This window comes from Colletotrichum truncatum (genome assembly GCF_014235925.2).
Source record: "Colletotrichum truncatum strain CMES1059 chromosome Unknown Contig_0001, whole genome shotgun sequence".
Taxonomy (NCBI): Eukaryota; Fungi; Ascomycota; class Sordariomycetes; order Glomerellales; family Glomerellaceae; genus Colletotrichum; species Colletotrichum truncatum.
The window spans coordinates 9,057,368-9,078,082 of NW_027222398.1; the positions used below are offsets into that span (position 1 = coordinate 9,057,368).

The 20,715-nt window shown below is 49.9% G+C and overlaps 7 protein-coding genes across 7 annotated transcripts; 2 read left to right on the forward strand and 5 right to left on the reverse strand.

The window, feature by feature from the left end:
* Positions 1-586: 586 nt before the first annotated feature.
* Positions 587-1,813, reverse strand: CTRU02_202509 (oxidoreductase; the record flags this gene model as incomplete). The annotated part of the gene is made up of 1 exon (XM_036719924.1): positions 587-1,813. One exon carries the CDS (start codon positions 1,811-1,813, stop codon positions 587-589), a length of 1,227 nt encoding a protein of 408 aa, XP_036588626.1.
* Positions 1,814-2,612: 799 nt separating this feature from the next.
* On the reverse strand, positions 2,613-4,745 carry CTRU02_202510 (uncharacterized protein; the record flags this gene model as incomplete). The annotated part of the gene is made up of 2 exons (XM_036719925.1): positions 2,613-4,221; positions 4,342-4,745. The coding sequence occupies 2 exons, from the start codon at positions 4,743-4,745 to the stop codon at positions 2,613-2,615; spliced, it is 2,013 nt and encodes a 670-aa protein (XP_036588627.1).
* A 647-nt stretch (positions 4,746-5,392) lies between these two features.
* CTRU02_202511 (Lactose permease 25) lies at positions 5,393-7,357 on the reverse strand (the record flags this gene model as incomplete). Its single annotated transcript, XM_036719926.1, has 7 exons — positions 5,393-5,593; positions 5,664-6,094; positions 6,159-6,409; positions 6,463-6,614; positions 6,686-6,952; positions 7,010-7,122; positions 7,183-7,357. 7 exons carry the CDS (start codon positions 7,355-7,357, stop codon positions 5,393-5,395), a joined length of 1,590 nt encoding a protein of 529 aa, XP_036588628.1.
* A 706-nt stretch (positions 7,358-8,063) lies between these two features.
* CTRU02_202512 (mitochondrial cytochrome) lies at positions 8,064-9,642 on the reverse strand (the record flags this gene model as incomplete). The annotated part of the gene is made up of 4 exons (XM_036719927.2): positions 8,064-8,150; positions 8,217-8,290; positions 8,347-9,538; positions 9,616-9,642. The coding sequence occupies 4 exons, from the start codon at positions 9,640-9,642 to the stop codon at positions 8,064-8,066; spliced, it is 1,380 nt and encodes a 459-aa protein (XP_036588629.2).
* Positions 9,643-10,261: 619 nt separating this feature from the next.
* On the forward strand, positions 10,262-12,984 carry CTRU02_202513 (Beta-mannosidase B 1; the record flags this gene model as incomplete). Its single annotated transcript, XM_036719928.1, has 3 exons — positions 10,262-10,389; positions 10,444-11,831; positions 11,891-12,984. 3 exons carry the CDS (start codon positions 10,262-10,264, stop codon positions 12,982-12,984), a joined length of 2,610 nt encoding a protein of 869 aa, XP_036588630.1.
* Positions 12,985-14,156: 1,172 nt separating this feature from the next.
* Positions 14,157-16,767, forward strand: CTRU02_202514 (C6 transcription factor; the record flags this gene model as incomplete). The annotated part of the gene is made up of 4 exons (XM_036719929.1): positions 14,157-14,308; positions 14,371-14,559; positions 14,652-16,327; positions 16,361-16,767. 4 exons carry the CDS (start codon positions 14,157-14,159, stop codon positions 16,765-16,767), a joined length of 2,424 nt encoding a protein of 807 aa, XP_036588631.1.
* Positions 16,768-17,442: 675 nt separating this feature from the next.
* Positions 17,443-19,995, reverse strand: CTRU02_202515 (uncharacterized protein; the record flags this gene model as incomplete). The annotated part of the gene is made up of 3 exons (XM_036719930.1): positions 17,443-18,392; positions 18,468-19,835; positions 19,887-19,995. 3 exons carry the CDS (start codon positions 19,993-19,995, stop codon positions 17,443-17,445), a joined length of 2,427 nt encoding a protein of 808 aa, XP_036588632.1.
* Positions 19,996-20,715: the final 720 nt, after the last annotated feature.

The window sequence follows — 20,715 nt, forward strand, 5'->3', positions numbered from 1 at the left end:
ACCTTTACCAGCCCAGAGGCTTTGCAAGCACTGTGAAAACTGATAGTATATTTACCGATAAGGTATCCATGAACGGATAGGCTTGATGGAATATGCTGCTGATGTGGGACCATTGCAATCCCCTAGACTTACACCACTGTTGTTTCTAGTGTCCACTTATATTTAGAACAACATATTCGAGAGTTTAAACAAGCAACCATCCAGTACTCTTCTTCAAATCTGATGAAATCGAGATGTATATTATTGTGACATGCGACACATAAGGTAGTTAGCAGGAAACAACATATTGAACTCACATTGTTTAAGTATTAGTGGAACGGTAGATGACGATGACGACGGCAGTGACAATCAACTGCGAGGCAGTAAGTTATGTAGTTGAGAAACACACGCAGGGGGGCAATATATGGCAGATTTTTAAAAATTATTGATATCTCTTTTTCCCCTTCCTTCTAGAGTCGGGAGATTGATTGCAGTGTTGTACTAAGATACATATTATACACCATTGGAGATGAGTTTCGCCACTACTGCCTCCCAAATAATGAAGCCCCGCTGTGTTCGCCTAGATATGTCCACGTTGAGGAGTGAATTAGTTGATCACTAGCTCTGGGTACTCTGGCAATGGCCATCCACCTCTCTCCTCGCTCGAAAATCTCGCTGCAAGCTCGGGTATGCGAAGAAGTGAAACGAACCAAACGATCCAATGTAGTACAGAGACGCCCCAACGCGTCTCGGGGAGTAACAGCTTTACCACTGGGGCTATAATTCTTTGGGACTCGTTGATGAAGGGCCGAAGCACTTTGTCGTAGTTTGCAAATGCCAGAGGAATATCGCCCGAGTGTTTGCTAATTTCGCCAGCCAAAACGTATGCACCAACGAAACTGGTAGTGGTTCCCATGCCGGTGAAAGGAGATGGGCAATGTGCTGCATCTCCAAGCAAAACAACACGGCCCCTATGCCAAGTATCTGTCTTGACTTGGACGATCTCTTGGCTGTAGAAGTTTTCTGTGGTTTTCATGCCTTCAAGGAAGCGGTCCGTATGCCAGCCTGCATTGCGGAACCTTTGTGTCCAGAATTCCTTCTGCTGCTCAACCGATCCCCGATGAATTAGGGATGCGTCTGGGGATTCGTCTCTTAGGAAAAAATACACCTGAGATTCGGTTGGGCTATGGCTCCTTCGAAGGATCATTCGTCCTTCGGCGGCATGATAGACTGTACCGATGTTGTTGTCTGTGCTGATGCGTGGTATGAACCAATATGAAGCATGAACGCCCAGTTTGCGGTAAGGATCTGGGGAATTCTCTGGTTGAATGGCTTTTCGAATCCTAGAACCCTGACCGTCTGCTCCCACCAAAATGTCAAACTTGTCTGACGAGTTGTCGGAAAATTTGACAAATACATGATTTTCGTCTTGCTCGAAACTATCCACGGTCTTGCCAAAGAGATATTCCACCTTTTTCTTTGTCGAATCATAGAGTATCCCAACCAGATCACCGCGCATGATTTCATACTCGGAGGTTCCAGTTTGGGCGCCTTTGCCAGAAGTGTTGGCCATCATGGTTCCAACAACCTTGTTTTCGGAGTCAACTATAGCCATGCCAGCCTCATCGACTCGCTTTGATCTGATGATGTCCAAGAGCTTCATTCGTTTGGCAACCTCAATGCCCTGTTCGCGTAAATCAATTTGTGCACCAGTCGCTCTAAGTGCAGGGTAGCGTTCAACTATAGTGACGTGGTGACCAAGACGTGCAAGCCAGAAAGCCAAAGCTGGTCCGGCGCAACCACCACCACAAATCAAGACCTTGAGTTGACCCATACCAAATCCAATCGTTAAGGTTTCCTTCGGGTGGTTTTTTCTGCCAAGAATTTCCAATGTGCAATGCGTTGTGAAGTATCAAAATGATTGAGGTAGGAGAGACTTAGTATAAGCGATAGACTGGGCGAGCCTTTCAGCTTTTTAACAGGACCGATTTAGTGCATCTCTTTTTCCAGACAGGAACATCTCTTTCTAGGCAGAAGCCACACAACCTGGATGGCTTGCGCGTATTCATCTACGACGCCTCTCGTATTTACGCACTTTCTGTCCATCAGAAATTGTTCGTCACCTCCAGCTTCGAGACCAAAATCCCTCTCTTCCAGGCAGAAGTCACCTAATTTGGATAGCTTACGCGTATCACCCAATGGAATTTTTAGTCTTTGCGTTCTTCCTATACTAGACGATGTAGCTGTGGCATTTCTCGGGTATATCGGCATCCTGTGCACCAAAGCCAGCATATGTTTGGGCATTACACAGCTACGCCGCATGTCTTCCGTGTCAGCTTTGCATATTGTTGCCCCGAGGCCTAATTTGGGAATTATACTGATTATGGTAGAATGGATATTCCGATGCCTGCAGCGCTCCCTGTATCTGTATGGACTGGCTGGAATATGGCCGATATGAGGAACTTTGTAAGCAGTTGATCCCTGCAGCTGAAAGACGCTAAGTCCAGGGTATCCTTTCGCTTGTGGTCTTTTTTCTGGCCCTTTCAGCACTGTCCTCAATTGGTACTTCATGCTTCTTCTGTGATTGTCACTTCCGTCTTCCTCTCGTCCATGAAATAGGTGCTGTGACCATTTCATATCAGCTTGACTTCAGTTTCAACCTCCCCGTTCAGCCAGGAACCATTTTCGAGGAGGAACCATCCCGTGCGTGTCCACTTTTCCCCATGTTTGACCAACATCAAACCCTCCCTTTCAAGCAGTAGCAAACACCACACCTCTTTACAAGCTTCTTCAGCTACATCAAAAAATCCTACAGCAACTACTTGCTCATCAAGTTTTCCCTTATCAACATAGGTGTCTCCGGCTTTTGCGAGTAGCGTTCCATATTTCTTCTTTTTGCCCGCCCATTGAATATATCTGTCATTTGGTAGATAGTGTTCCACGGCAGTATCCATGATCATGGCTTTTCCCACCCGTCCGAGTATATGGAGCTCACAGTATGGCATATGTAGTGCTGATACATCACAATTCATATCTGCAGTCCACCCAATTTCGAGGCCTGGCCTCACCTGAACGAAACCCTCTTCTTTGAAGAGTTTTGAATTACTGATTTTGTAGCCATGGATTGTCGGCCCTTCAACGGAAGCCCATGACCAAGAAGGCGCGCGAACCACAGGTGGTGGCGCGAAGGCTGTCGGTTGGGGACGAGTCGCCGGACGTCTGAAGCTGTTGTCTAAGTGATGACGGGGTTTCCAGAGCAGGCCTCTAACAATGTCGTCTTCCCATAGACCGGCCAGATAGCGTGATCGGAGAATCTTCTGAGCCAGTCCAGCGATCGAGGCTATGGCAGCGAAGACGTCATGAGGATTGGACAGTTTGCGCCTTGTGTACAGGTGGAGGCCCTCGTACCACAATTTGAGCGTGCTTTCCTTTTTTGTCTCCAGATCTCCCTTCATCGAAGCAACCCCTGGTGTGAGGAAAGTTGGTGAACCGCTAAAGACACTGCTGCCATCTTCCCTAAAAGTCCAGGCACGACATTGAAACACAAGTTGCTCCTCACTGAAAAGAATGGAGCGGTTGGATAATATCTGTTCCTGATAGCACCAGCCACGCGTTGACACGGGCCCAGTCGCATATGTGCGGGAAAGCCCAACGTAAAGTGCATCCTTCCTAGATAGAGATAGTGGTAAGGCAACTGGTGGCGCCGATTGCTCGAGTTTCGGTGTGATGAACCCATCGCGGGAATCGGAAGACCGTCCAGCTATTATGGTCACTGCTGCGTTCCCATAGACTTGGTCCATAAGTCTAGACTCGGCTGCCCAGTCCTCAGCATCCCCCTGGATAATACACAACGCATCAATCCAAATGTATTTGATACCAATTGCGCGAGAAAATCCAATAGCTTCTTGATGTGTTTTTGCCAATTTGATCTCTGCAATGCCATCTAGCATTTCAGCGTATGTATCATGCGTCAGCTTGAATGTATCCATGGCTGGGCCCCAGCAGTATGAAAGAGCTACGTAAGGCTCCTGCAAATCATCAGTAGGAAGCAACCTGTGACTTTTTGTACCCACTTCTATGACACGCGTAGGCATCTTGCGTGACCGTTGAAGCGCACAAATTTTATGAGTATCATGGCATGTCTTAAGACACCACTTTGACCATAAGATGTAAGAATTTGGATCCGGGTCCTGGCCAAAATTTCGATCTGAATAAAGCGAGGAAACCGGCGATTGATGAAGACTGTCGAACTCGATACGATCAGTTTACTTTTCTAGTTTTTCTTCTTCTTTTTTTTTCCCCCCGTTTAAGGTTTAATCCATACCAGCCAAACACAGCGAAAAGGAAATCAACTCGACTTACGCAAAACAAAATAGCTGGATGGTTCTCATTGAAGAGATAACAGAATTCGTTTCGGATAGCCCAACGTCGGGAGGAAACCTTCCGCAAGATATCCAAATCCTGGTGGGTGTGCTTTGACCTAGCTGGCCTAATCTTGTGCCCAACTCAAAAGGATGTATCTGTCCACGAAGCCATATACTTGGGTAAAATGGACCCTCCTTGTAATCTTTTGGTCTTTCGCCGTTCAGGAGGGCGGTAACAACATCACGCCTGGTCGTTGTTCGAATCGCCGTATATGCAAGGGCACAGAAAGGGCAGTCTGATTCTGCACTCTTTCGAAGCGATTCCAAGTTTGGATGGAATCGAACGTCATTATCGCTCAGTAGCTCAACACAAAGCTTTGCGCAAAAGTTGCACGATGTCATTTGGAGTAGAGTTTCTCGTTGTTTTGGCTTGAAATTCTCGTCAACAAGATGTTGTTGGGATAATGTGGCAGGTGGCTCGAGACGCACCTTAACTCAATGCCAAATGTGCATTTTGATAAACAACGAGCGAATGACATCGCCTGGCTGCAGCAGGATGACACATCATCTTTCCAGATACTCCAATCACACTCTGTACAAAAGATGCTTTTCCGGCCAAGTATTTAAAGCACCCTCTAACGTGCACTGTTAAATTCACGTGTTCCATTGTGAAGCTCTTGGCAGCGTTGCGCGCAAGTGTGCATACTAGGTGCCTACCTACCGTACCACAGCCTTACCTAGATCAGGCTGCTGCTCTGTTGAATTGTTTGCCCGCACCGGATGAAAACACCTTATGCTTCAGCCTTGGTCATTAAGTTCAACTATCTTTCGGATACTAGACATAAAAAAAAAAAAAAAAAAAAGAAGAGCTGTAAGCTGGTACGCCTGCAATTTCATTTTTTCACAGCGCCATGCTGGCGTCAAGGGCTTTCATATACACGCATTTTGAAGTTTCAAAAGGTTATCAAAAGACCTGTACCAAGCTTTGAAGTTGTTTGGTGCTATTATTATAATACCTAACTATGAAAATCTTTACATCATCGACAACCCTATGCCACTACTCCTCCTTCCCTAATGATTTGCTTCTGTCTCTTCTTCGCTTCGACAGATGCTTTTCGTGGGTTCTTGGCCTCGAATATCTCGTCTAGTTCCTCCAATGTAAAGCCCTTGGTCTCCACGAAAAAGAAGTACATGAACAAGATTTCAAAGCTGTCCCAAGCAACAAAAAAGACATAAAACCAGTATCCAATCTATTTTTTTATGTGTAAGTATGAAGCCGAAAGTTTCAGGTGTCTTTAAACCTTTTGAGAGAGTACTCACGTTTGCAAGGGCAGTTGGTCCAACGAAGGTGTTGAGAAATCCAGCAGCACCAGCTGTCAACTTGAACGTGCCCATGGCTTTGGCACGCATTTTGTTACTGACAACCTCTGCTGGATATATGGGCTGCATCGGAGTGAATCCCGCAGAGAATACTGCGCCAAAGATGAAGATGAAGGCAATGCTAACGGTGGAGGCTGTTTTGTTTCCGTACTCTGTGTAACCGGCGGAGCAGCCGGCGACAATTGCGAGACACGCAGCCATCCCTGAAGTTGTGGCAATAAGCATCTTGCGGCGGCCGACGATGTCGTGGAGGCGCGAACCGGCAGTCGAGAACACCCAACCAATAACAGAGTAGACGATGTTGAGGATTAGCTTAATGTTTGTGTCGGTGATGCCAACACCTGAAAGCATGATGGGGAGGTAGTACGAGACTGCAAGGGTTAAAGTAAGTATTGTAATATATGTGTAATGGCCGTAGGTCTTTCGTTGACTTACTGATGTTGTTACCACTGAACTGACCAAACCAGGAGAAAGCGATGTTAAGCATCAACCTGTACCGGCTGGAGCGGGTCTCGACCAGAACTCGCAGATCGAATAGATCTCTCCAAGACGGAACGTGTGCCGGATCAATCGAGTTGATCATCTCCCTCATCTGCAAGTCAACCAGTGGGTGGTCCAGGTCGCCGTTGGTATGATAAGTTGCGATGATGTTTCTGGCCTCCTCATGTCGGTCCTTGGCAACGAGCCTGCATTGCTGTTAGTGGCAGGTAGGGTTTGATTCAAAGCCACAAAAACATACCAACGAGGCGACTCTGGGAAAAACTTGATCAACAAGCACACAAGGCCCGGGCAGACCATTTGCAGCCAAAGAGGAATTCTCCAGTCCAAATCGCCCTTGTCGCTGAGGTGGAGATGGCATGCGTAAACTGCCGACGTCGCCAAGATGGAGCCCTGCCATTACATGCATTAGCACCAATCGGGCTAATTTATCTTTCAACTTCACTTCTTCATGGTCAACGTACCACGTTGTAAAAGGTGTTGTACATGCCAGCAATTGTTCCTCGGTATGCGGCAGGAGAAAGTTCGACCAGGTACAGAGGTGCAGAGGTATGAGCGCAGGTTGCGAAAAAGGACAAGATGAACCGTCCTCCAATGAACATGGGCAGATTGGTAGCAAGGGAGGTCACTATTGTCCCAATACATACTCCTAGGCAACCGAAAAAGATATGCCATGTTCTACCGTACCAATCTGCCATCCAGATAAAAAGGGCACCGCACATTTGACCGACCTAGTACAAACGGTCAGATGGATGCAGACCTCCAAGGCTGGACCGCCAAAAGCTTACCTGGAAGATGGCAAACACGATGCCGGTGCTCGTGTTTCCGTTGGCTGGTAATCCAAAGTACTCAGTGTAGTTAGGCAACGCATTGATGGATCCCATAAGAGAACTATCGAAGCCTTGAATAGTAAATTAGCACACCATTTCTTTAACACTTTCTCAAGAGAGGCTCCACTTACCATTCATGGTTGAACACAGAAATACCATAGAGGCAAGAACATACAACTTGATGTATCCCGGCCCTCGAGGATCGGGCTTCTGTGTCGCCATAATGGCAGCATAAGTATCGACACCCGTGTCTGCATCGTCAACCTGCTTATGGACGACATTGTCCGTAGCTCTGTCCCTGTCCATTGTGCACCCACTGAGACTGCCAAGTCTAATGTTTGATTCAAAGATATTCTTGAGTTCAGTGAAGAAAAAGCAGAAGGCGATTGATTGAACAACACACCCCTTGAGAATATCTTGATTTGGCTGAGTACTTGCCGAAAGTTGTGCACGACAATTTGGAAAGGGACGTGAGTCTTCTAAATATGTATGGAGGTTCGATTTTGTCTCCGGACGTTTCCGCTCCCCGCTAACTCCCTGCAAGCATTTGGGGCCCCAGATTTGCATCCCCAGAGACGTTTCGTGCCGCGGGCGACTCATGACCCACACGGGGATATAAATTTTCGTTTTGAATGAACGGAAATACGGGGCTACAGCACCGCTTTATCATGGTCTAGACTATTTGGGTTCTAGGTGATGAACCATTCATGCGCCTCCAGTTCCGAGGCCAAACTAAAGGGTTCTGCGCAAATGATTGTCATAGCACGTGAGTAGGTTTATCTTGAGTACGAGGAAATGCCTGATCTGATTCTGAAAGAACTTGTATGACCCGTACCAAAACTCGGTCAATCGTGATCTCCGTATCGTACCGTTGATATTTAGTTTCAGTGCACAACTGTGGTGATGACTAGGAGGTCAAACGAAACGAAATGATGGGTTTTATGGCTAATGATTCCTGTTTTATGCAATGGTCTTCCAAATTTTACATCTAATAAGTTTTATTTCACGTGACTTATAACTTTGCCTTCAATTCTCTCTCTACCTCTTCAAGGCCAGAGGGCCCGCTATACAGTCTTGGTTGCAATCCATCCGTGTTAATCTGTAGAAAGGATATGTCAGTGGCTGTCAGGTTTTCTGTTTAGGACTATTTTCAGTTTCGGCTCACGTGTCTTGGTCCAAGTTGATCTACCCGTTCAACCCCAAGCAACCTCATCGCAGTGACAGTCTCGTCTGCAAGGACTACGTTTAACGTTGTTAGTAACCGATAACATACACTCCACTTCCAATGCACTTACTTTGTAACGCCCTCTCAACTCCGGCCTGCCCCCCAACGGCCAAGCTGTAAAGTGCGGCTCTGCCAATGCCAACGCCCTTAGCCCCCAATGCTAATGCTTTGACAATATCGGTTCCTCTCTTGACGCCACCGTCAATCAAAACGTCGATCTTATCAAAAACTTGCGGGCAAAATTTGCGAATTTCTAGAAGCACTTGAACAGGTGTCATTGTGGTGTCCAATGCCCGACCGCCATGGTTCGAAATGATGATGCCCTTTACGCTCGGGAAAAGTGTAGCCGCATACGCATCTTCATGGGTTTGGATGCCCTTTAGCACGATCGGCAGGGACGTGTGCTTGCTGAGCCAAGCCAGGGTTTTCTTCCATGTGAGGCCTGATTCAGTGCCCCAAACCTGTGGTGGCGCTCCTCCCTCAACCTCGGCCATTTTGAATCGTTCGTCTGCTTCTCGCTTGCCCGGGAAAGGTGCGTCTAGAGTGAGCACAATGAACTTGATCTGAGGAATAGCGCGGATCTGAGCGAGCGTCTTCTCTGTGGTTTCAATGTCTTTCAAGACGTAGAGTTGCCAGGCGAAAGTTGCATCCGGCCCTGCCTCGACTATCGCCGACGGAGACATGGAAGCGTTTTTGCTTATGATTTGCAGCCCCTTGAACTTTGAACACGCGGCCGCAATGCCTGCTTCTCCTACTGGGTGAGCCAATTTGGCCATTGCTGCAGGAGAGACATAAAGGGGCATCCCGACTTTGTTTCCAATCAAGGTAGTTTCAAGAGAACACCGCGTGCAATCAACAAAAACGCGGGGCCTCAAGAGAATGGATCTGAAGATGGTTCCGTTTCCAATTTTTGTAACCTCGTCGTCGGTGCCGGACGCATAGTATGAGATTGCCTTAGGACTGAGTTTCTTCATGGCATATTGTTCCATCTCTGAAATGCTGAGAATGTGAGATACCGGAGGCACGAATTCCTCGGATACCTGAGGTGCAGGCTGTTGAGCCACCGCATCCGGTGAGCTACCACTATCTGACGGCCCATCCGCTGTGCCTGCTTCAAAAGTACCAAGAATCTGGTCTTCCTTGAGATGCTCATCGATCAACTCTATGGGATGAAATGAGTCAAAAGCCTTCGTCGCATCTTTGCCAGAGTTCTTCAGGAGAATGGCTTTGCCTCCAGGATGGCTAGCAAGGAACGCAGTGATCTGCCAGAACCAAGTCAATAATCTCATTCTTGTCCAAACACCAACATCTGAAAGCGACTTTGACATCATTTTCTCACATCATAAACCTTGCCGTGAAGTGCCATCCAGCAATCCTCAGCAGTTCGATGCTTTTGCACTGGCGATCAGTTAGCAACGTTCACAACAAACGTGTATGTTTCTAATTCACTTACCCTCAGCAAGAGACAGCGTTCTACTCATAGTGACGAAAATTTGAATGGCGACCCGTTAAACACCTCCTATCTGACCGCCTCAAGCCGAGGGCGAAGAAAAAAGTCGTGAAATCCTTCGAGCCACGGAATTAACGGGCCCGTCGTCGACCTGGCTCATCCATGTCAGTAGTGCACGATTCCCCGCCTCCATCCTCCACATGCTGCAATTTCCCTATTCCTCCGTAAGGGGCTAATACGGGCTTTTTAACTGCCAGTTGCTTCATTTGGATGCGGGAATATAAGCTTCCATATACCAAGTGGGTCCTCTATTATACCCTGCGTCCCCAGCCAAGCACACCACACTGGAGTTCAGCATCGAGGTGTGCGAAGTCCTCGGCATCTCATCTTGCCGACGAGTGCGGTACAGTCGCTTGCGAAGGTGAAGAACCGCATTTGCCATTGTTATAAGCCAGCTTTCGTCAAGTGACCGAATGAACCGAAATGGCTGGCCTTGTGCATGAACCTGACTCTCTTGGCCAGAGGAACCGAAATCATGTATCGAACGCGTCATGAGTTGGCCAGTGGTTGGTCCTTCAAGCAACTTGACCAGAACTCTGAAGATTGGCTGCCAGTTCAGCAGGTGCCAACTCAGGTGCATCTTGATCTATTAGCCAACAGAAAGTGAGTATAGAAATTAGGTCAAAGTCAGGTTGACAGAGCTAAATAATCAAATAGAATTGAGGATCCTTTTGTCGACTTGAACGAACTATCGGCACAATGGATTGCAGAAAAGGACTGGGTTTATCGGACGCAGTTTAACGCTCCAAACGCTCCCAGAAAGGGGATCAAGACGACGCTCGTGTTTGAGGGCCTTGATACATTTGCTACAGTCACCTTGAACGGTGTCCAAATTCTCGAGTCAGAAAACATGCATCTCAGTCATCGGATAGATGTATCTGATATCATCCAACCCGGAGATGACAATGTCCTGGAGCTTGTGTTTCGCTCCGCACTTCATCGGGGTCGTGAAATTGTGCAACAGCACCCCGAGCATCAACATTTTGCGAGACAGACTGAAGAAGGTCGTATCCCGGTTCGTAAAGCTCAGTACAACTGGGGTTGGGATTGGGGTCCGATTCTGATGACTGCGGGACCCTGGCGTCCTGTTTATCTCGAACAGTATTCCTGCAGAATCAACGAAATTTCAATGGAATACGAGCTTTCCTCGGATCTGAGTGCTTGCTCAGGAAAGGTATATGCTCAAGTTGATAGTGCGTCTCCAGGGACTGACAGTGTCGTTCTTGAACTGTCTCTGGATGGCAACACCGTCTTCAGGGAAGAGTGTTCAGTCAACTCTGACGGCCTGGTTGAGGCGAACTTCCGGATAGAGAATCCAAGTCTCTGGCATCCAGCAGGCTACGGGGCACAATCTCGTTATAAGTTGTCTGTCGAGCTCTCTCGGGGAGACGTAAAGTCTGACTCTATGTCAAAGTATTTCGGATTCCGCCGCGCCGAGCTGGTTCAGGAGAAGGACCTCTTCGGGAAGTCGTTCTACTTCCGCATCAACGGCATCGACATTTTCTCCGGCGGATCATGCTGGATTCCGGCTGATAGCTTCCTTTCGCAGATATCATCCCAGCGATATCTAGATTGGATGAAGTTGTTGGTTGAGGGTAACCAAATCATGATCAGAGTTTGGGGTGGGGGCGTCTACGAAGATGATGCATTCTTTGACGCCTGTGATGAGCTCGGTATTCTTGTGTGGCACGACTTTGCTTTCGTATGTGGCAACTATCCTGTCTACCCGGCCTTCTTGAAAAGTGTCGAGCAGGAAGCAAGGCAAAATATTCAGCGACTACGATCTCACCCCTCGATTGTGATATGGGCTGGCAACAACGAAGATTACCAGGTTCAGGAGAGGTATAAGCTTGAATACAACCTTCACGACAAAGATCCCGAATCCTGGCTTAAAACGACCTTTCCAGCAAGATATATCTACGAATACTTTTTACCCAAGATTTTGGCGGAAGAAGATCCGTCTGCCATCTATCATCCAGGCAGCCCCTGGGGAGACGGAAAGCACACGACTGACCCCACAGTTGGTGACATCCACCAGTGGAATAGTAAGTCTTCCCGCTTCCTTCATTCTACAATCGAAATTCAGTCACTTACAGAAGCATAGTCTGGCATGGACAAATGAGCCGTTACCAAGACAGCGACCAACTCAGCGGTCGTTTCGTCAGCGAGTTCGGGATGGAGGCATACCCCCACTTGCAAACCACTCGTAGAATGATCACCGATCCCAGCCAGCAGTACCCTGGTTCCATCTCGATGGATTTCAGAAACAAGGCTGGTGATCACGAACGGCGTCTTAACACGTATCTTTGCGAGAACTTTCGGGTCAAATACGACCTGCCGGCCTTTACTCACTTGACGCAAGTTCTTCAGGCCGAGACAATGAAGTATGCATATAAGTCATGGAGGCGGATGTGGGGCAAGGCAGGCTCGCGGAAATGCGGCGGAGTGCTAGTATGGCAGCTCAACGACTGCTGGCCGACCATGTCTTGGGCCATAGTCGACTACTACCTTGTCAAAAAACCTTCTTACTACGCTATATCCCGAGCGTTACGACCTTTGGATGTGGGCATATCAAGGAGCTGCCCTGAATGGACCTCTGGCCACGCTGATCCCACATTGCTACACGACACCAAATTCGATGTTTGGGTAGCCAGCAGCAAGCTTCAAGAAGTAGAGGTTAATTTGGTGATCCAATTCGTCTCGATCAGATCCGGGCGAGAGGTGTTTCCGCAGATTTCGACAAGGGTGTCTGCACAACCCAACGGGACGACGGAGGTGCTTAAGGACCAACATCTGAAATATCACAGACCTGTTGAAGATGAGAGCAATGCTACCATCAGTGTTCGTCGTCATGACCCCTTTGTCATTCACGCTACATTAAGCGTTGGCAATACAGTTGTGGCAACGGACACGGCTTGGCCCCAGCCGCTGAAGTACTTGGACCTATCCGATCGAAAAATTAGTATTGAAAGGTCATCATCCGGAGATGAGGTGACAGTGTCCGCCGAACTTCCGGTTAAAGCATTCGTCTTCGAGGAGAGAGAAGGTCTGAGCCTGAGCGATAATGGGTTTGATATCGTGCCGGGGGAGAAACATGTCGTGAAGATAACTGGGCACGCTGTCACAGCGGAAGAGTTGCGATGGACATATGTTGGAGCATCAGACAGGTTACCACGGTCTCAAGACTCAAAGTTGTAACCTACAAGTTTAGAAGATGCAATACTGACGCAGTCGCAAGGACTAATCTCATTTGTGGCGGTCAAGCTGCAAACTCAGCCTCGCGATCAATGTAATTGTTTGATGACTTCTGCTAGGTGGTTTTAGTAGTCACTGGGCGATGATCAAGGCAAGTAGGGCAACAGTTGAAGGGCATTCTGAGCGCTGTGTATCCAGAGTTCATTATCTTCCGTCGTTGGACTTCCTCCACGGAGAGAGGTTTCGCAGCCAGCTCATTCAAACGCTAAGCGAGATCCGGGATGGTTTTGTGGTTAAGGACATGGCCTCCATGGTACTGGCGCACAAATTCGACACATTCATCGCAGAATATTGTATCCTCACAGTTACCACACCTCTAATCTGGCTGTATCTGTACAACTCCGCATTTCTTGTAAGAAATCCACGAGCGACCACGATCAAGCTCTTCGGATCGAGGAGAATATAGTTTTTTGAGGTTCGTACCGAGTTAGTTGTCTCAAGAGATGCCTTTGGAAACCTCTATTCGATTTGCGATGGAGGATTAGCATCTCTGTATAAGGTGAAAACAAGTAATGGTTTCGAAACTCAAATGGTAGGTGACTGCGTTTAGTTTTTTTTTTTTTTTTTTTAGAAGTTGTCGTTGCTCTGAATCTTGGATCTAAGATTGTGGAGGATGCCAATGTGGTTGAAGGCACGAGCTAGTAATTCTTACATTATCATAGGCTACTACTGCTTGTATTAGAAGCTCACTGAGCAAATCAAGGATCTCATTCTTCTGTCGGTGTTGCGACGATTTATTTATTTACGTACAGAGAATATTAAACCAGGTATCTAAAGGCAAATTTTTCGATGCCTCACAAATATGCACCCAGAACAGTTCTACCATATATTAAAATCTGCATTGGCCAGAGTATATATCAAGATAAAACCGGCCGGCCTGTCTAGCTTCATACTGGTTCGGCTTGTCCCCAACGGCGTATCCCGGTCTCCTCCGGCCTCCCTGAACCCCGGTCAAAAGGGCCAAAACTAGCATCAAAATCAGGTCCATCCATCTCCACACTTCCCCATGTTAAGCTCTCCACTCCCCCGCGTGCCTTCTCTTGAAATTTCCCACTCAGTCCCCTCCAAAAAGTCACCTCACCCTTCCATTTTGTCAACCCACATTTCTTCATCGCATGCACCTCACAGCTCCAGCTCCAGACCAGGCCCGTTCATTCCGTCCCCTCCTCTCGCCTCCGCACACACCCCAAATGAGGCCCGTTCCAGTGGGTGCTGCTACTGCGCGCCGGGCACCGTGTAAGTGCCTACGACATCTACAGGAGGAACGGTAACCAAGGCACACGGACACACATACATACAAACGCACGCCATGTTCCACTCATTTAACAGCCGTAGCCCGGCAGCCTCAGCATCGGGATCTCCGATCCCCTCGCGGAAGGTGAACCGGTCGTGTCAGGAATGTACAAGACGGAAAGTAAAATGTGATGGCGGTCATCCTTGCGCTAGTTGTCAATACTACAAGGTTGCAGACGCCTGCGAGTACAGGCAGCGAAGCAAACGACATGCCGTAAGTCGGAGGTAAGTCTTACTCCTCCCATTTCATCTCACTCAGCCTCTCAGTCACTCATTATGTCAGTATGAGAGATATTATATACTAACATCCTGTACAGCACGCTGGAAAAGGCCTCGGAGCAACTACAAGCTCAATCTCGCATCCTGCATGAACTCTTTCCTAATATTCCCTTTGAGGCTCTCGTCGGCAAATCTCGCCCACAGCTTCTCGCCCTCCTTCCCCGAGAGTCAATCTACAGCCTTCCACCCATCTCTCAACAAGATCCGTCACCCACAGGCATCTCCGCCGCAGATGAGGATGATGATGATGACGACAACGGCCCTGACGACTCCACGCAGATCTCCGAGAATGGCGAGACCGGCAATGACAGACGATGGGACGAGTCCGCCGCCGCCCACCAGCCCGCGGCCACCCTTCGCGCCAGCGATGACATTAACGCCATCTCTCTCGCGACAGATCAGCACCGCCGTTCATATCTCGGTGTTACCTCCATGAGCGCTGTTCTCAGAGCCATATTCCGTCTCTGCCCCGCTGCCAAAGAGCATACCGCCCAGCGCGCAAAGTCCTGGGCCGAGTCCTCGTCAGCCTTGTCGCAGCACCAGCAACCCTTCCCATCATTATCCTTACTCGGCACTCCCAGCCCTGGCATGAATCCCCTTCGTGAACAGCGCTGTATAGAATTCTACTTTGAACATATCCACCCAATAACCCCCATCTTAAGTGAAGATGACTTCCGTCGCACCTACGCCTCAGGAGCCCGCCATGACGACTCCTGGCTTGCACTCCTCAACATGGTCTTCACTCTCGGTTCCGTCGCCTCAGGGAGCGACTCTTTACACGTACAATACTACAAAGAAGCACGCGCCCATTTGGGTCTCGACTCATTAGGTTCCGGCAACATGGAAAGCCTGCAGGCCCTGTGTCTTTTAGGCGGATACTACCTCCATTACCGTAACTCTCCCAACATGGCCTACGCAGTCCTCGGTGCCGCCCACCGTGTCGCCATTGCCCTCGGGCTGCACCGCGAACCCATACGCAGCCATCGCGCTTCGATAGACCACACTTCCGAGCACAACAACCACAGTATCCGCACCGAAACCCGTCGCCGCACTTGGTGGAGCCTCTTCTGCCTCGACACATGGGCTAGCATGACCCTCGGCCGTCCCACATGCGGCCGCTGGGACAGCAGCACAATGGACACGCACCTACCGACGCCCCTATCCCCCGACGACCATGTTGCGGCGTCTTTGCGAGCGAGCTGCCATTTCTGTCACATTTGCGATCGGATCCAGCACCGCTTCGCACAACCCGCGCGCCTCTCAGCTCATGAGGCCCTGTCGTTCGACCGTGAACTGCGAGATTGGCACGCCTCCCTCCCTGAGTCTCTCAAGAGCCCGGCAAACTCCCCCCCACGGTTGACCGTCGCCCGTGAGTTCATGCGGAACCGCTATCTCAACGTCCGTCTCATCCTCTCCCGCTGCTTCCTTTTATACCTCGCCCACGACCATAGCTTGAAGAGAGGCAGCAGCACTACTTCATCCGAGCCCCTGGTCCCTTCGCCGGACGAGCTCTCCCTAGTCGATGCCTGCCGGTCGGTGGCCGGAGAAGCAATTGACGCGATAACGCTCTACTGGACACCCAACCGCGTCCACGTCTGGAATTCGGCGTGGTACCTCTTCCAGGCCTGTATGGTTCCCCTCCTCTCTATAGCCATAGAAACAAACCGCACATCCGCTGCACGCAAACAACAACAGCAGCAACAGCAACAACAACAAAGCTCACAGACGAGACGGGCCTCTGCTTCAGCCGCAGGTACGACGGCAATGGGCCCAATAGCATCAATAACGACCCCGGCCCCTCCAACCGCATCTTCCGTCTCAGTCAGCTCTCCAGAAACCACGCCAGCGGTGCAATCCTGGTGCGCGAGCCTGACAAAGGCCCTCGAGCTCTTCTCCGAGATGCGCCCGTGGATGCGCGCGTCCGACAGGGCCCCGGACATCGTCGCCGCGCTGTACGAGGCCGTCACGGCCGACGTCGAGGGCGGCTCGAACGCCGGGTCCACGATCCGCACGCCGTCCGCCACGACAGACGGCGGTATGGACCTGTTCGGGTGGTGCGACGAGCAGCTTACGGAGCTGGACTGGAGCACGTTCCTCGGCGGCGGGAGCGGCGGGGACGAGGGCGTGCAGCAGGGTATGTTTGCGTTTTCGTAACGAAGAGATGGTATGCGTGTGCGGTTGAAAACATTAGGAGTTGTGTTTGCTTTGGTCTTGGGGGGTGGCTTTGTTCGAGGAAAGCGGGGAAAATTACGCATGCTTGTGTTCTTTACATCTTGGATGGGGAAAATCCCGTCATTTGCAGCGTTTGTTTATTCTCTGGTTCCTGTGGATTTTTGCGGCCATTTTGCATTAGTTGTATCACTTGTAATGATTCCCCACGAGGACCGAACGGTAACAACCACCGAAACTAAACATGTAGGTGGTCATTTATGCACTATTTAATACGAAAACTTGTTTGTTATTCCGTGCCCCTCAGAGCTATTCAAACTTGGTTTCAACGATCAGGGATCACCCGCGTTCTGTTCGATATACAATTTGCGAAAACCGAAATTGTCTTATCATAAGCTCTATTCCAGAAGCACTTGGACTCGTAATGGTACCACCAAAACATCCCAGCTCGCGCCGTTCGCTTGTTAACCTGCGCATCTATAACCAAAAAAACCAAAAACCAAACGCTCATCATCCTATTCTGCCTCATCCATAGATATTCAGTCAGTCCCTGGGTATAACTCAAACTCCAAAAAGTGGCATCTTCAAAATCCAAAATCCACATGCATCCGTCCATCGTCCAAGCAACACATATATGAGAGCCATGCAGCTTCCACAATATCAGTTAGCCTGAATGAAACCCGCCTCAGTTGAAGAGTCAGTAACAAGAGCCTTTCTCTTCTCCAACCGGTCAATTCTCGCCATGGCCCGCTGCCGTGCCTTGGCCTCCTTGCGCAGTCTCACGGCTGCCCGCACGTCAACCTTTTCCTCCTTTTCCTCCTCAATTCTTTGGTACGTTGTTCCGATGGCCGAGATTCTCCTGGTTCCCCGCCGACCCAGCGCCAGGTCCGCCCTGACCGGAAGAACATTATATTCATCCGGCTCGACGTCTTCCTCCCCGGTTTCCTCGCCGAGGGAGAAGATGGGGGCTTCCACCCTGGGGTCGAGAGATAGCCTCCGCTGTAAGCGTATTGGGCTGTCGTTGGAACGTCTGATACTGGGGTGTGACGGTGAAGTAAGAGTAGGGTCGGGAACAGTCACGAGGCTGTCAAATAGGCCCGGCAACTGTAGGCCACCTATGCCGTATCCTGTGTCGTCAAACAGGAGGTCTGCTTCATGAGATCCATCAACCCCCGAATTTCGATAGCGTGTCGTGATGAATGAGTCCGCGTCAATGTCATCGTCCGACGACAAATAGTCATCGATATTGAATCCGGCACCAGATGCTATCGGGTCGAGAGGCGAGGGCAAAGAACTCTCGAGCGCCGTAGTGAATGAAGTATGATCGCCAGATCTGCTATGCAGCGAGGGGAGACTATCGTTCATGAACGACGACATTGTCGCCAGATCAACCGAAGTTGTAGTTGTATGTCGTGATTGTGGACGGTGGAACGAGCTGGAGCTAGACATTGTGGGTGTTGCTGAAGATATCGACCAGTGACGCAGACTGCTCCTGCGCATCGGCACATGCTCGTAGATCTCGTCGAGCCTGACCTTGCCAAACGGCGACCCATGGCTGTTCAAACGCTCATCTTGGCCATCACGCCACGAGTGGCCACTCCTCATCACATCTGCCGAGAGACTATGTTAGCTGATATGTTCAGTGCATGTCATAGAAACGGTAGAAAGCGACGAGAAACACTAACGCGGTGAAGGCGCCGGCGAGGACACTTCCGCAGAATCAACATGGCTCTCAACCTCAACCCGGCCGACCCACCCTCTTGTACCGTTCCCTTCGTCAGGCTTAGCACTCCGCAACCATTCGCCGTGGCGGAAGGTTGTGCCTGTCGCGGAAAGTGTGTGCCGCTTAGAAGGCGATTTCAGGGTTGGGGAGGATAGGGTGGAATTGGCTACTGACCCTCCGCGCGATGGCGGCCTCACCGCTTGATACATCTCAGCCTGACTAGATGTCTTTGGCCGCTGCTGTACCGGTAGTGAATAATTTTGCCGGACCACGTAGGCAGGTTTCTGCGACGCCTTCAGCGACAATGGCAATCCGTTTGGTTGGGATGTATATATCCCCAGTTCGTCGACGGGGGATCCTTCGCTAGTTGCAGAATGCCGTACTGTTCTCCTATTGTTTGAAGAAACGGGCGTATCGGTGGCAGATATACGAAGACCTAGCGGTCCGTTGGACGGGGTAGTCGGGATATAAGATCCTAGAGACTGTCTTCGTTGGTTGCGAGTCGACTGCGGGACATCTTCGACGATCTTCTCATGTCTTTGAGACCTCTCGGGTGAAAAGAGTATGGTTTGAAACGGGATTTTGCTGAGTGTGCCCGACGTTAAAGACAATGTTCGAGCTCCCGCGTTAATGGACTCGTGGCCCTGATAAGGTCTGGATAGTTGCTCTTGGTCCGCAAACTGAGTTCTCGAGCCAAATGATGTGATAGCGCCATCCCGACGATCACGAGGGCTGCTGGCTTTGGCATAAAACTCTTGAACCTTTTCAGAGGCCAAATTCACTCCGTTCACGCCAATGTTCCTGTCAGCAACATCCTCCCCGTAGTCCCGAACCCCCGCCGCCTTTACCCGGTTCTGGAATCCTGACGGCTTTATTTCAGACTGCGCATCCAGGATGTCGATAAAATTCCTAGCCATGGAGCTATTGCTTTGCATCGAAAAGTGACGAGAATGTGCAAACGGAGCCTTCGGCGGGCTAAAGGGCTCATTCTCCAAAGATACCACCGGTGAATGGCTTACTCGTCGCGGCACTGGCGACCCCGTCGACGATGTCATTGAGCCAACTCTCAGTCTTCTGAACGACAGTTGTGGACCCCTGGACGAGTCTCTTCTTCCATGACTTGACAGTGATGCCGAGCTCGGGCCTGCGCCATTCGGAGCAGAGCTGGGACGCTCAACACTGGCATCGCGAAACCTCGGAGCAGGCAGAACAGGGACAGAAGTTTCGGAACCGGCTGCAAGAGACAAGTTGGTTTCGCTCATTTTGTGATGTGACCTCTGCAGGTCTTCAAAGACGTTAGTCGGACCATTGCCGGCAACGGGATAAGTTCCTAAGCTTATTAGTTGAATTCGAAGCTACTCGGAATGAACTGGAGCCCTACCAAGAGTCGGTGGGAGAGATGGGGCGGTAGCATCGTAGGCTTGCGATCTAATGGCGTTCGCTGACTTTTCTGATGACTTTTTGGATGAGAAGAACTTCAAGAGGCCCATTGTCACAGCTTTTCGCCAGCCATGTGGCGGCCTACTTTTAGGTAGTCAAACCGCTTGGCGGACCCTGGAAACGAGGTTCTAATGATAAACCGAAAGAGCAGCCCACGGTAATGTTGATAGAATTGGATTGCTGGAAAGAATGGCTATCAACTGAACGATGATCGCAGGGTATACGAGGGACGGGGTGAGAGCAGAAGCTGCTGCTAGAGGAAAATGGGTAGAAGGGAAGGGTGGTAGCTGATGGGAGGGGGACCAGGCAGTCTAAAAGTTGAGCAGACGGATAGAGTAGCGTCAGATCCTGGGCGGGCCTTGGAAGAAAAAGAAATGGAGGACAATGCGACGGGATGAGTCGTGCGAAGGTGCTAAGGCTGGATGAAGTGCATACATGAGAGAGCACACCAGCTAGCAGATAGAGCCCACGCTAGGGCGACGTTTAGACTGGGTTGAAGGCTTCGTGCATTCAAGATGGTACGCAGCACTAGCATCGGTACTATGGTACCTGTACTTGAGCTTGGGCAACGTCGTGTTGCATGGGTAGCACACCCGTTCTCCATACGGGAGAGTCACTGATCCTCCACCACCAATGCATTAGATGAGATGAGAGAACTACCTAGGACCGGACGGGGAGCTGGGGTAGCCGTCTGCTCCGCCATCTAATCTGGGTTGATGCGTTTGTCAGGCGGTGGCCTGGCATCGAAACAGCTTCACTTGGTTTTCTTC